The sequence below is a fragment of the Saccopteryx leptura genome, chromosome 7 (assembly GCF_036850995.1).
Source record: "Saccopteryx leptura isolate mSacLep1 chromosome 7, mSacLep1_pri_phased_curated, whole genome shotgun sequence".
Lineage (NCBI taxonomy): Eukaryota > Metazoa > Chordata > Mammalia > Chiroptera > Emballonuridae > Saccopteryx > Saccopteryx leptura.
The window spans coordinates 83,925,334-83,939,863 of NC_089509.1; the positions used below are offsets into that span (position 1 = coordinate 83,925,334).

A 14,530-nucleotide genomic window follows, 5' to 3' on the forward strand; every position below is an offset into this window, starting at 1 on the left:
CTTAGGCCCAGGGTTCTGGAGTGACTTCCCTGTGCTGGAAAGTCTACATTTACATAGCTGGTCTTTAATTCTGGGATAGGTGTTTTCTGGTTAGCTAGACCTGATCAGGTTCCTATCACTTGTCTTTTAGTCTAGTTCCAGATTTCAAATTGCTTCAATATATAATTGTCTAATTTTTACAACTGTTTGCTTTGGGTCTGTTCAGATTTCTGTCCTAAAATGTAATTTTAGGATCTTTGAATGTGAGAAGTCCTATTGTCTGGGCAGTGAGAGAGCCATTTTTCTTTAATAGAAGTGGTTGTATTATTCAGTCAGAAGACTGTAAATGTGAATATTCTGTTCACAAATACTTACTAAGCACCTACTCTGTGCCAGGCATGATCTGAGAACTGCAGATATAGTAACTAACAAAATAGGGTATTTATGCATGAGATTCCATGCTCCATTTCAGTGGGGCAGAGATAGGAGGTCAGTATGATAGAATATGTAAGCAAACAATTCCATAGACAGGAGAGTTTATTCACAGTAATAAAATCCTTGAGAAAACCAAACAACTATATGAATAACATGGTATGTGTGTAGGGTTGAAGGGGCAACTCAAGATTTGTGGTCAGAGAAGACCTCTTTGAGGTGGTGATATTTGAATTGCCAAACCATCACTCTTATTCACATCCCTTCCCCCCACCCCCAATGACCCCCAACTTCTAATTTGCTAACCAAGAGATTGTAACGTATTGGTGAAAGGTTGGGAGATAGTAATTATGGGTGATAGTAATTTGGAAAGAAGAATTGTTAATGGAGGGGTAGGAATGTGTCCATGGGGGCTGACTTAACCAAATCTGGCTAAACCTTCTTCTCAATCTTGGGAATGGGGCCTTGAGTAGAAGCAGTTTCAGTGGAGGGTTATATATTATATTTTTAAACTGCAAACATGAGTTATCAGGAGATGTTTTCTGAGGTCATGCTAGAAGATAACAGTATGAAAGATTTGTTAGATCAGTGTCCAACTATTTTGTCAAAGTGGAATGAATTAGACAACAACCTTTATGAACAGACCCTCAGAGTGGTGTGTGTGTGTGTGTGTGTGTGTGTGTGTGTGTGTGTGTGTGTGTGTCCATGTTTACCTTCATATGAGACTGAGAGGGAAGGCTACTAAGGTAGGGGAGACAAGAGAGGAATCCAAGTGGATATCATCTAGTTGAAACAAAATTAAGAGCCCAGAAATAAAACCACATGTATATGGGCAAATAATTTTTGGTAAAGGAGCCTAATACATATGACAGAGAAAAGAAAGTCTCTTCAATATATGGTGCTAGGAAAATTGGAAAGCCACATGCAAAAGAATGAAACTAGACTACAGTTTGTCCCCATGTAGAAAAATCAACTCAAAATAGATTGAAGACCTGAATATAAGATCTGAAGCAAAAAGTTACATAGAAGAAAACGCAGGTACAAAACTTATGGATCTTTGTCTTAGAGCTAAGATTTTTAAGAATTTGACCCCAAAGGGAAGTGAAGGCAAAAATAGATTATTGGGACTATATCAAACAAAAAGCTTCTGCACAGAAAAAGAAACTGCCAACAAAACAAAAAGGCAGCCAACTAAATGGAAGATATGTGCAAAGAATAGCTTCAACAGGGATTAATAGCCAAAGTATATAAAGAACTCATACAACTCAATACCAAACAAACAATCCCAGTAAAAAAATAGGCAGAGACCTGAAGAGACACTTCTCCCAAGAAGACATACAAATAGCCACCAGATATATGAAAAGATGCTCAACTTCTCTAGCTATTAGAGAAATGCAAATCAAAACTACAGTGAGATATTACTGCACACCTGTCAGATTGGCAGCTGTCAACAAGCCAAGTAATAATAACAAGTGTTGTAGAGGTTGTGGAGAAAAAAGAACTCTCATTCACTGCTGGTGGAAAACAGTATGGTGGTTCCTGAAAATTTAAAAATACAGTTACCTTATGACCTAGCAATCCTTCTTCAGGGTATCTGCCTGAAAAAAATGAAAACATTTATTTCTAAAGATATGTGCACCCCTATATTCATTCCAGCATTATTCATGGTAGCCAAGACATGGAAACAACCAGTGTCCTTTGATAGATAACTGGATAAAGAAGATGTGGTACATATTTACAGTGGAATACTACTCAGCCACAAGAAAAGATGAAATACTACCATGTACAACAACAGAAATGGACCTTCAGAATATTATACTAACTGAAATAAGTCAGCCAGAAAAAGCTAAGAACCATATGATTTCACTTATATGTGGGATATAAAACTGAAACTCATAGACCCAGACAACAGTGTGGTAGTTACCAGAGGGAAGGAGGGTGGAGGGGTTAAAAGGGTAAAGAGAGGTGAATATATGGTGATAGAAGATGACTTGACTTTGGGTGCTGGGCACACAATGATACATACAGATCACATATAGAAATGTACACTTGAAACCTATATGACCCTGTTGACCAGTGTCACCCCAATAAAGTTAATAAAAAGATCACTAACATTAAGTGTCAGTAGAGTGACTGTGATCTTAATAGTTCAAAAAGCAAATTATTATCCAAATAATATACAAATCTATAGAATAGGAAATCCTTGTAACAATATCATCATCATAGGATGAGATAATAAGTGAGGTAACTGCATTTTCTCAGAGGATAACCCAAGAAAATAATTTTGATAAGGTTAACAAAGAAAAATGAAGCACCGAAAGCAACTGTAGAAACCAGAAGTAAACCACAGTAATAATAATTGAATATCAAAGAAAAATGATAACCTAAAATCTGTTATATTTGTGAGGATAGCAGGTGAAAGTATTTCCTGTACAAGATAGATGAGAATTCCCTGAACTGATGGAGATGAAGGCATGTACGGTTGTTTTAAGCTTGCATGCCTTTTCACTTCCTTCCTCGAGTCTATGGGTTATAAAGGCAGCTAGCTGAAAAGGCAACTTTGAGTTTTCCCTCCAGTCTACAAATAAGAAAAAGCATTTGCCATACGGGTTGCAGTTCTCAGAATCTCACTAGAGGGCAGTGTTGCTTTTAAAACCAGAGGTTGCTAATCTACAGTACATTCATCACTAGTCTACATTCGTATTTTAAAAGAAAAGGTAAACTCAATCCCTCCTAGCTTTCCCTAAGAGTTGGTAAATGACAAGTCTGAAAATTCCCAAGGGTTCTGGTTACAGCCCCAGAAGAGCCAGATAAAGTTATGAAGAGATTACTAGAGGAGTTGGATGGCAGTTTCTAATTTCAGCTCCTGCACTAACTAGTGGACAAGAAACTAAGTCTCCCGCTTAGGCCTTCATCTCATCTGCAAAATAAAAGGGCTGCCCTAGGATCCTTAAATCTCTTCGCATCTCTTAAAATTCTGGTATTCTAACAAACTCTGGATCTAAGAGGCTGAATAATTTCTCATATTCTTGGCCAAGGCAAAGGAACAAGCAACATCTCAAAGCATTAAATTATTAATAATTAAAATATAACTTAATGTTATAAGTGAGTTTTAATATGGATTCTAATATTAAAGAGCCTTTAAATTAAAATGCCAAGTCTTCTGTTCTACCAGAGAAACCTCAGGGCCATCGCTTACATCCCTCTGGGCATGCCGTGGTTAATTTCAGTGACAGTGCATCATCCAACGATATCTCTGGTTGCTAGCTTGCTGGAAATGAGCAAAATATGTTTACACAGAATTATCTAGAGATTGATAATGGTTGAGCCATTATCAAACGCATGTTTTAGGATAGAGACTAAGTCCCCCACCTCACCTTGTACTTAGCCAACATCCACCATATCTGTGCTTTGTTAAAAGTCAGTCAGTCTCCACAAGGATTTAGTGAGTTCAGTTTCCTATGACCCCCATCTCTTCTGATTCCCTTTCCTTTGCCATATTTATTCACATTGCAGAGTGAACTGAAAACCTCTTCATAAAAGCTTAAGCAACTTATTCAACTCCAGAGCCCAGTAAACCCTAGTTTATCTCAGCAAGGACTTGACCTCTAAGGGTTGGCATGAGAACCTGCAGTGAACCCCTTGATGTGTGAAGCTACACTCCGTCACCCCAAACGTTTTGATATTAATACTCAACGCTCCCTTTCCTCCAAATTGCTTTGCTTAAGATTTTCTCCTGAGTCCCCCTTCTTTTTTTTTATCCCGCAGTTTTGTTGCATTTTCAGGCTCATTTCGAAGACCTAAACTTCCTAAAATACACTCGGAGCGCCGGCGGGTGCGCACACGCGCTCGCACCGTCGCTGGAGTGCCGGAGCCCGCTGGGCCGGCTCGGGTCCCAGCACACATTCCATTCTCGGCGCTCGGGCACACCCCTCCGCAGTGGGGATTGGTCGGGCCGACCCCGCTCGGCGAGGCGAGACTCCTGAGAGGCTCAGACGCCTGCCAATCCCCACGGCTGTCAAAACAAGTCTACGCTCCCTGTCACAACAGAGCGGAGTGGAGGCCGCCGCCGCCGCCGCACTTCCTGAGGTCGCCGCGCGGCTGTCCGCGGGCAGGTGGCGGGTGCGCTGGCCGCGGTCGCCGGTCTCCAGCCCCTCTCCGGCCGCGGGCGTCTGGCCTCGGAGGCCGCCAAGCCAGACGCCTGGTGCCTTTTGTCTGAGCAGAGCGGGCGTTTGCATCCCATTTCGGACACCTCCCTCTCCTTTTCGCCTCTCCTTCTCCCTCCCGTCCCCTCTCCGCCCCACACCCGCCGCCGCCCCCGGCGGACCGCCGGCCTCCTGGACTGACGCCCGCGGACGTCTCTCCCCGAGCGATGCCTCCTCTCCAGAAAGTTGCAGCCGCCGCGGCCGGCGGGCGGTGAAACAAAGTCTGGCGGGGCCGCCGCTCGGTGCAGGCGCGCATCCGTGCCCAGCGGCCGGACTCCGCTGCGGGGAGCGCCGTCTCCCACCCGAGAGCCCGGAGCGCGCCCCGCCATGGCCGAGGGCGCGGCCGGCAGGGAGGGTCCCGCGCTGCCCGACGCAGCCGGGGGCGAGGACGACCCCCGAGTGGGCCTGGACGGCGCCTCCGGGGACGGCTCGGCGGCGGCTCCCGGGGGCCGGTCGAGGGACCGCCGCAGCGGCGTGGTGCCGCCGGGCGCCGCAGGGGCCCCGGCGGACAGCGAGGCGAGCCTCCTGGAGGCGGCGCGGGCGACTCCCCGGCGCAGCAGCATCATCAAGGTGAGCGAGGCCACGCCGCCCGGAGCGGGTGTGGAGGTGGGTGGGTCCGCATCCCGGGCAACGCGCGCGCTGTCCGGAGGCATCGCAGGTTCAGCGTTGTGTCTCCACATCCTTCGTTACCAAACCTCCTTTCCTCCTCGGGAGGTTCCCATACTCAGCTCTCGCCCTTGAGAAACAGAAGTGACTTTTTATTTTTGATTTCCTGATAGCGGGGATTGGGGGGGGGGGTTCCTCTCTATGTCTTTGCGATTTGACGGATGCTTTTCCTCATTTTCTCCGAAAGCTTCACTAAAGCGTTGACGGAAGAAGGGGAGGACTTAGTGTAGACGCAGACCCACGGGATGGTAGTGCTGGGCTCTCCAGCGAAAGGCTAACTTGCCCCCACAGTCAAGGAAATGCAGTTTACTCTCGAGTGAAAATAAAAATCCTCTAGATTCAAACGGTCCCGAAATCCTAAACAGCGTGAACTTTTCAGGTAGGCAGGGAGATTTTTTCAGTGGACCTTCGACAAAGTAGACCGCGATGGTGGAGAAGCCCCGAGTTTCTGCGCTGCAGGAAGCGCGACTGGAAAGCAATCAATGCTCTAAGCGTCTTCCTGGGTCCTTGCGGTTACACCACATCCAGGGAAAATGCTTCCCGAACCCTCAACAGTCAGATGGGGTTTCTCTTTATCTATTTCGCAAGATTTTTGTAAGCTTCACCCCTCCCTTGTTTCTTTCTGTCTTCCACCTGAGGCTTGTTTCCTGTTTGAGATTTCATCTTCTGGATGTCTGATATCAGGGTAAGGTCTCTTGGAAGTCAGAACTCTCTTACCGGCTTTGGAAAAGGGCCTCTTAGCATAAATGCATGGGAGTAATCATATGCATGTGAGGGAGTAATCATGTGCATGTGAGAATAAAATCGATTTTGGTAAAACAGTCAATATGAAACCTTATCTATAAATGCCAAAGAGCATAGTGAAAGATGGACTGGGAACTAACTCTTTAACGTCCATGATGTGCTAATACATTTAAAACACTTGTTCAGGTTTAAGCTGTGTAAACACCACATATTGCTTGTCTCTTTCCAAAGCTCTAAAATGGGGCTCCCAGCGCTAGTGTGGGTAGGTTGCACCCACAGTACATCCACTTAGCTCAGGGGTCAGGAACCTTTTTGGCTGAGAGAGCCATGAACGCCACGTATTTTAAAATGTAATTCCGTGAGAGCCATACAATGACCCGCGTACCTTTGGCATTATCCAATAAAAATTTGGTGTTGTCCCAGAGGACAGCTGTGATTGGCTCCAGCCACCGACAACCATGAACATGAGCGGTAGGAAATGAATGGATTGTAATACACGAGAATGTTTTATGTTTTTAACGTTATTATTATTTTTTTAAATTAAAGATTTATCTGGGAGCCAGATACAGCCATCAAAAGAGCCACATCTGGCTTGCGAGCCATAGGTTCCTGACCCCTGACTTAGCTCCAAGTATGGTCTAGGTTTTTTTCCCCAACACTGACACATGGATGCTTAAAACCAACAAGGAGATTTCTATAATAAAAGAAGAGTAGGGTCGTAGTTGCAAATGTCTTGTAGTAGTTTCTCTTATTTTATGACTTGTAGATTGTGAAAAGGGAGTGTTCTTTTCTGGGTGTGAATTTGGATAAAAAAATACATCATTTTTTTCTTTTAATCCACAGATCAGAAAGCATGTTGTTTTGAAGCTCAAAACATATCACACTTAGGAAACATACATTTTGTTCACGTTCTTTTAAATTTTTTTTACTGAGCTGTAATTGACATACAAGATTATATTAGTTCCAGGTGTACAATGTGATTTGATATATATTTATATTTGTATATATTGTGAAATGATCACTGTGATAAGTCTAGTTAATGTTTGTTACCATACCTAGTGATGAGAACTTTTAAGATTTACACTCTTAGCAGTTTTCAAGTATGCTATGTAATATTATTAACAATAGTCACCATGCTGCATATTGGATCTTCATGACTTGTTTATTTTATAACTGGAAGTTTGTGCCTTTTGATTCTCTTCAACCCTTTGCCCACTTCTGCATCCCACTACTAACCACTAATTTGTTCTCTGTATCTTTTTTTTCCCCTTTGGATTCCACATAAGTGAGATCAGACAGTATTTGAAGAGATACACCGTTTGGTTGTTAAGATACTGATACTAAATGTGGTCCTGTAGTGTGAAAATAAGAACTACAAGACAGCTTAAAATATACTATCGTAAAAAACAGTGGGCTCCATACTGCTATAAAAAAAAATAAAAGGAACAGAGTGTAAAAAAATATACAAATTCTTGCAACTAAATTTGCAGTTTTTAAATTGTACCATGTGCTGGTTTATTATATTCCCAAAAGGATCTTTGCTGAGGAGTGATACCTCTTTCATTCTGAAGTTTCCTTTCAGACAAGAAAAGAGGGAGGCAACAGAGTATCAACTTGATCTTTCATCTATTTAATAGTAAAATAAACACTTAATAAATGGCCTTTAAAATGAAAGATACTAGAAAATGAAGTGAATTACTATTTAAATTTAGGCTTTATTGAAAAAGTAATATATACACATGATAAAAAAAAATCAAATTTTGTAAAAGAGTATGCAGAGAAAATTCTTAGCCACTCCACACTCCCACTTACATAGTCCACCCCCGCAGCTGTTAACACTTTCCTTGTATCCTTCCAGAAATATTCCATGCATATATAAGCACATGTATCTATACATATCTGGGGTGAACCATTGATACTTCTTGTTTATGTAATAAAATTTGGTTAGAGTTTTACAGCCCTTATATTTTCAGATTTGCTCCAAATATTTTTGATGCCTAGAGGATTGCCTAAGGTCATTGAGATTGGTCAGTTAATCTTCAGGTAGAGCCTGGTGGTGGTACATTGTGGTCTGTCCCAAGGGGCCTTTATTCCCGTCTAGTGGGGAAAGAGTCAGGTGATGGGCTCTGTTTCACTCTCTCTCTGATCATCAGGGACTTTTCTGTTGATATCTTTAACCTGCTGCCCATGGTTTGTTTACTTTAATGTAGTAAAAATAAAAGTTTCTTAAAAATGGTCTAGTTCATGTAAGAAATATATAGCACATGGTCTGTATTGACAGAAAATACATTCTTCACAGCTTTGCCAAGGGTTATTTTTATTTGGCATTGAAACATACACAAAAGAAAGACTTTTGTACATTTTTATAGTAATTAAATTATTAAATGTGGTTCCAAATAGCCTTAGTGCAGTGATAATTAGTATTCATGATAATTTCTGAACCACTGAAAGATTATGAATCACTAAATATTAAATTCTTTTCATCTCAATTAAGGCATTGTTTCTATTCTAATTATTTGAATGCAAATTCTCTGTTAACTCGAATATTAGATGAATCAGAATAGTGCATTTCCCTATCATGCTAGAAAACAAACTGTCTTGCATATTAATATGAGGAATGTTTTAGGCAAATTTTGCTCCATAATTTATGAAAACATATGTTTTGTTGAGAAAACAATTTCCCTCTTAGCTGATGAAAACAGTAACATTTATCCTTACACATATTCAGAAAGTCTTCTTTCTACTGTAACTGTGTTTCTTTACTTATATGCCTAGTACTAAATTTTAAAAAATTTAACATGAGAATTAAATAAGGCTTTAAAAAAAATCTGTCCATTTTCCCTGCATTCTTTGTGTGATTATTTTTGACAGCATTGATATTGATAAATGTTGCATGTTTTTTTGGTAAGTGCACTGTTGTATACCACAATATTATAACAGACTCCATCTTAATTGCTTCTTGATGACTTGTGGTTTAAAATGACAAATTACTTACATGCAAAATTGATAATATCTAACAATTATGTACTATTCTGAATTTAAACACATTTTTATTTAAGAAATTAGACCATTGGTCTATCTGGTACTTGATATCAAACTTACATGTTTAAAATATTTGACATTTTGGCTTAGAGTTTATAGCTCCTGTAAATCTGTAATGTTCTGGAAATAGAAAGTAATGTAGCTTATTCCATATACTAGAGGGTGGGAACTGAGATACATGCATATTTTAAAATAAATTGATTTTTCTTCCATTATATGGAACATATTGGGGAGGGTTCTACCTTTTTTATTTTTTTGATTCTTCTTAAGTATGAGTCCTTTAAAGACATTTTCGCTTATATCTCATGGACATAGGTTATGTGGGCATAGGAGTTGGGAATGAGGTGTTCAGACCTGCAGACCTGTGCTGAAACAGCTAGTGATGGTTTCAGTGTTGTTTACATCTCATTATTTTATATCATGGCCATTCTCATTCTGTCATGTTCATTGTGAGGCTGGTGTAGTGGGTTTCTGAGCTGCAGATGTGACTTGGTTACCTGTTGACCTGTATCAAAATTATGACTCTCCTCAGAGGGGCAAGGGAAATTTCATTCATACTTATTAAGTGCTATGAGTCAAGTACTCAACTAGGAGCTTTCATACAATATATCCTCACAGCAAACCCTCTAATGTAGAGAAGGGAGGCACAGAGAGCTACTGATACAACGTAAAGTTATGATTTATATATGCATCTGCTTAACTGGAGACTGTGAGCTCTTATGCTGATTCTCCACAATCCATAAATACTTTCTAGGTTAGAAACAATATGAACATATGAGAGAGTGGCAGAAGAGTCCGAATCTTGGGTCCCAAAGCTTGTTGGGTAAATTATCCTTTCTCTGTGCCACTGCCTCCCTCTACCCCCCAGTCAGAACACATGGAAATAGATAACTCCAGAAAGGATTGCAAACTTTCCTATCTTTGGTCATTCTGTTAGGCCTGCCCTGTATGTTAAAAGCAGAACAATTTGGCAGGTGTTCTACTTGTTATCAGTATATGGATTGCATATATGTTGTTTTACACCAGGCCCACTTCTCCCATGCTCCTGCAGACAGCTGAGTTTGGTCAGGCTTGTATTCTCTTTTTTAGATTGATATACAGGGGGAACAAATACCTGGGGCATAAGGATATGTATTATTCTATGGAATAATAAAATAGGGAATCTTAAATTGGAGCTCTGAGAGCATTTTTTTTTTTTTAGAGAGAGAGAGAGAAAGACAGACGGACAGACAGGGACAGGCAGGCAGGAAGGGAGAGAGATGAGAAGCATCAACTCAAAGCTGTGGCACTTAGATGTTCATTGATTGCTTTCTCATATCTGCCTTGACCAGGGGCTCAAACTGAGCCAGTGACCCCTTGCTCAAGCCAGTGACCGTGGGCTCAGGCCAGTGACCTTGGGCTTCAAGTTAGCGATTGTGACCATGGGGTCATGTCTGTGATCCCATGCTCAAGCCAGTGACCCTGTCTCAAGCTGGTGAGCATGCACTCAAGTTGGATGAGTCTGCGTTCAAGCCGGTGACCTCGGGGTTTCGAACCTGGGTCTTCAGTGTCCCAGGCCAATGTTCTACTCACTGCTCCACTACCTGGTCAGGCTGAAAGCATTTTTAAAATGGAAACAGTTATTAAGGGAAGTTAAGTGGGACTGAAAAATTATGTAAAAATTTTAGATACATGTACACTGTAAGTTAAATAGGCTTTTATAGATTGACCTGGGAATTAATCAGTATTTATAGATTTCTTTTTTGGTTGTAGAAATATGTATTAAAACTTCTAAATAATCAACTTATGGGTGAATTTTTGGAAGCAACCTGATTGTTCAATGGGGTTGGCTAGCCTTGACTCTAAGGGGTGCCATGAGCATGCCCTGGTGGCTTTGGTTGAGGGTGCTTCTTCTGAGGTGTGATTCAGCTGTATAAATAGCATTGAACTTCTTGAGGTGGATTTGTTTTATAATCTCAGTAACTTTGGTCAGAGTGTTTACTTTCTCTGAAATTGCCATAGAAACATGGTCACATTTAACCTTAGAAATGATCACTCTCATTGGGGTGCCTTGCCGATGTGATTTCTTATAGCACCTTTTCTAGAGAATAAGGAAGGAAATTTAGACAATCAGCCTTGTCATATCTTGATGAAAGATTTTAGAAGTGCCTGTTGATTAGTTTTTGCTACTACTATGTATGAGAGTTTATGCTATTTGTTTTGCTTGGAAAATGTATTAAGGTTGAAAAAGCCTAGTTAATTACATAGCCTTTGAGGGATTAAACAAACATATATTGCAATTAAGACTGAATAGTTGTTTTTCTAACCTTTTTTTTTTTTACTGAAGAGAAAACAGGTAATGAAATTTTGTACAGTAAAATGTCAGTGGACATATTGCCAGATAGCACCTCAGGTACAGTGAGGTGTTACGAAAAGACATCAGGGGACAGCTGACAGTATCTTCAGTGCTCCCAAACAATCCATTAATGCTTCTAGGTAATACTGGGGTGACTGGGCAGGCAGTAGGTCTGGGATTAACTCAAAGAGGGAATTGCAGCAGTGTTCCCTGCTTCTGGAGGGACTTCTGTTGAGCTCTGATAAATGTGAACATTGCACGTAGTTCCATTTTCAGGAGCAATGTCTGAACTAAGGCATGTACAAGATAAAAAAAATTATCCAGCCTTAAATGACTAAACAGAAGTAAGAGGCAAGAGTAAAGTTATGTTTTGAGTTTCCCATTGGGATCTTAGTACCAGTAATTCACCATTGATTATTAGGTAGGGAGAGAGAATAATTTACACTTACAATGTAAATCTAAGGTAGTATGAGTAAACCTTATTATAGTAAAACCTGTCCGTTTTACAAAATCTCATAGTTTGACGTATTTTAATAATGTAAACAAGGTTTATTTGTAGTTTTATTTATCTTAATTATCTTTGCATCCTAGTTCATTTCTGTATCCCAGCTGCTATAATGGGATACAATTGTTATTATCTAAAGGGATAAATAACAATTAGGACCAAGTTATCAAGTTCTATAACAACAGTATTTTGTTTTCTTTTACATTGTAGACAGTGTATTCTGTGTTTCAGCTAACAAAATCATAGTGTGACAAAGCATTGGAATAGTCCCTTGGATTTAAAATGCGATTTGATTTGTAGCATTATTGGTAACATCTTATATGGATGTGTTTAAGAAGGATGTAATCTAGTTTATTTTCAAAGTACCATTTTAACTCATCTCACTAATAATTAATCTAGTATTACTTTGAGAAAAGTAAGATTGTACATGGTGAGTAGAAAAGAATCATTATTTATACTAACAGTATCACTCCAGAAAGAAGAAAGTTAATTTTGAAAACAATACAACCCATCCAAAAAACAAAAGAACATTACAACTAAACTATTTCAGTAAGTATTTCCAAAGATTTCTTAATTTGTATTTGTAAATTTATGGAAGTGTGTAGCTATTACAAGAAAAAATATTGCTTTTCTAAACAATAAAACAATACAACTTTGTATTTAAAAGTTTAAAATTGATATCCTTAAAAAAAAAAGAATATCTGCTTTATGAATTCTTTTGTTTTGTTCAAGGGGTTTCAAAAAGATGTTGTGGTAGGCTAAGCCCAAGGCAATATGTAAAGTAGAGAAACATATATTTGTGTGATAAATTAATGGTTAGAAATGATGGTAAGATTGTATTCAGAACATCTTCCCTGTGAGTGTGGAGGGAAATAAATGCACAAGGAAGACAAAGAGAGACTAAAGGACACTTTACCATTAGCTGGGACCAGGATTACAAGACAGAACTCCAGAAAGCTGGATCTGATTACGTTTTGGTGCTTTTCCCTAAGGCCCAAATGATTTCAAACCCAAGCAGGCCAAACAGCCTGTGTGGTTTAAAGCCCATACTCCTCATCAGAGATCTGACAGCTGCAGATGAAGGTGCGCTGCTCTGGAGCACCCCCTAGGGCCAGAGAGTAAGGTGTCAACAGGGGGAGATTATCTTTCCCCTCCTCATTGTTCAGGCTGGTTTAGGGTCTGACTCAAGAAAAGGGCAACTGCATCTGAAGAGTCAGTGCAAACTGTCCTGCCCTGCTCCAGGTCAGCCGGTTGTTGGATTGAGGAGAGAGGAGACCATGTGGTGTGCACTCTGCCTTCATCTTTGAAAGCTTCAACGTCTATAAAATATAGCCCATTGCTCTGGCCAGTTGGCTCAGTGATAGAGCATTGGCCCAGCATGTGGAAGTCCTGGGTTCGATTCTCCTGTGGCCAGGGCACACAGGAGAAGCGCCCATCTGCTTCTTCACACTTCCCCCTCTCCTTTCTCTCTATCTCTCTCTTCCCCTCCCACAGTCAAGGCTCCATTGGAGCGGAGTTGGTCTGGGCACTGAGGATGGCTCCATGGCCTCCACCTCAGGTGCTAGAATGGCTCTGATTGCAGTGGAGCAATGCCCCAGAGGGGCCTAGCATCGCCCCCTGGTGGGCATGCCGAGTGGATCCCTGTCAGGCGCATGCAGGACTGTTTCTGCCCCGCCCCCCTCTCACTTCTGAAAAATACAAAAAAAACATAAACAAAAAAAACATAGCCCATCAATATCCTTGAACTTGCACTTTCTTAATCATTTATCATGACTAATTTGGGAGGAGGGAGTAGCGATGAGGGTGGGGAAGAAGTCTGTGCTTCCCCTAGAGGCTGATATACAAGATGCAAAACATCTTCAGCATTTGGTGAACTGCCATTTTGATATATTTTGGAATTATTGATTCTGTGCTATAATTAAACATTATATTTAGAAATAATATTAATAATTAAATAGCTCTCTTTTTAATGTTTTATCTAGTAGAAAGAACACACAGTAACACCTTGAAGAGATTTTTCTATTGAGAAATTTTCTTTATAATAGTAGCAAATGCTTATATAATTTGTATTATGAATCTGGCATTATTCTAAGCATGTTATGTGTATTAACTCAGTAAATTCTTATACTACTCATATGTGGTGAGTATTTTTATTATTACCTTCATTTTTACAGGTGGACAAATAAGTGACTTGCCCAATGTCACATAGATAGTAAATGTTAGAGCCAGGAGAAAACCCAAATTGTCTAGTTCCAGAGGTTGTTGTTAATCTTTATGCTATACATTCTCTTTCTCTCTCTCTCTCTTTTTGCTTGCATGAATGGGGGAGGGGAAGGGACAAGAGATGAGAAGCATCAACTCACAGTTTTGGCACTTTTGTTGTTCATTGATTGCTTCTCAAACATACTTGGGGGGGTGGCTCCAGTGAAACCAGTGACCCCTCGCTCAAGCCAGTGACCTTGGACTTCAAACCAGTGACTTTTGGGCTCAAGCTGGCCACCCCACTCAAACTGATGAGTCCGCGCTTAAGCTGGCAACCTTGGGATTTCAAACCTGAGACTTAAGCCTGACAGGTTGATGTTCTGTCTACTGTGCCACCACTGGTTAGGCTATACTTTCTCT

General features: G+C 40.6%; 1 protein-coding gene across 1 annotated transcript in view; it reads left to right on the forward strand.

Moving 5' to 3' along the window:
* The first annotated feature begins 4,764 nt into the window (after nucleotides 1-4,764).
* Nucleotides 4,765-14,530, forward strand: part of PLCL1 (phospholipase C like 1 (inactive)) — a 369,849-nt gene continuing 360,083 nt past the window's right edge. Inside the window, exon 1 of the mRNA XM_066344873.1 lies at nucleotides 4,765-5,186. Coding sequence (XP_066200970.1) covers nucleotides 4,944-5,186 — 243 coding nt within the window. The 5' untranslated portion in view covers nucleotides 4,765-4,943. The remainder of the gene's footprint in view (nucleotides 5,187-14,530) is intronic.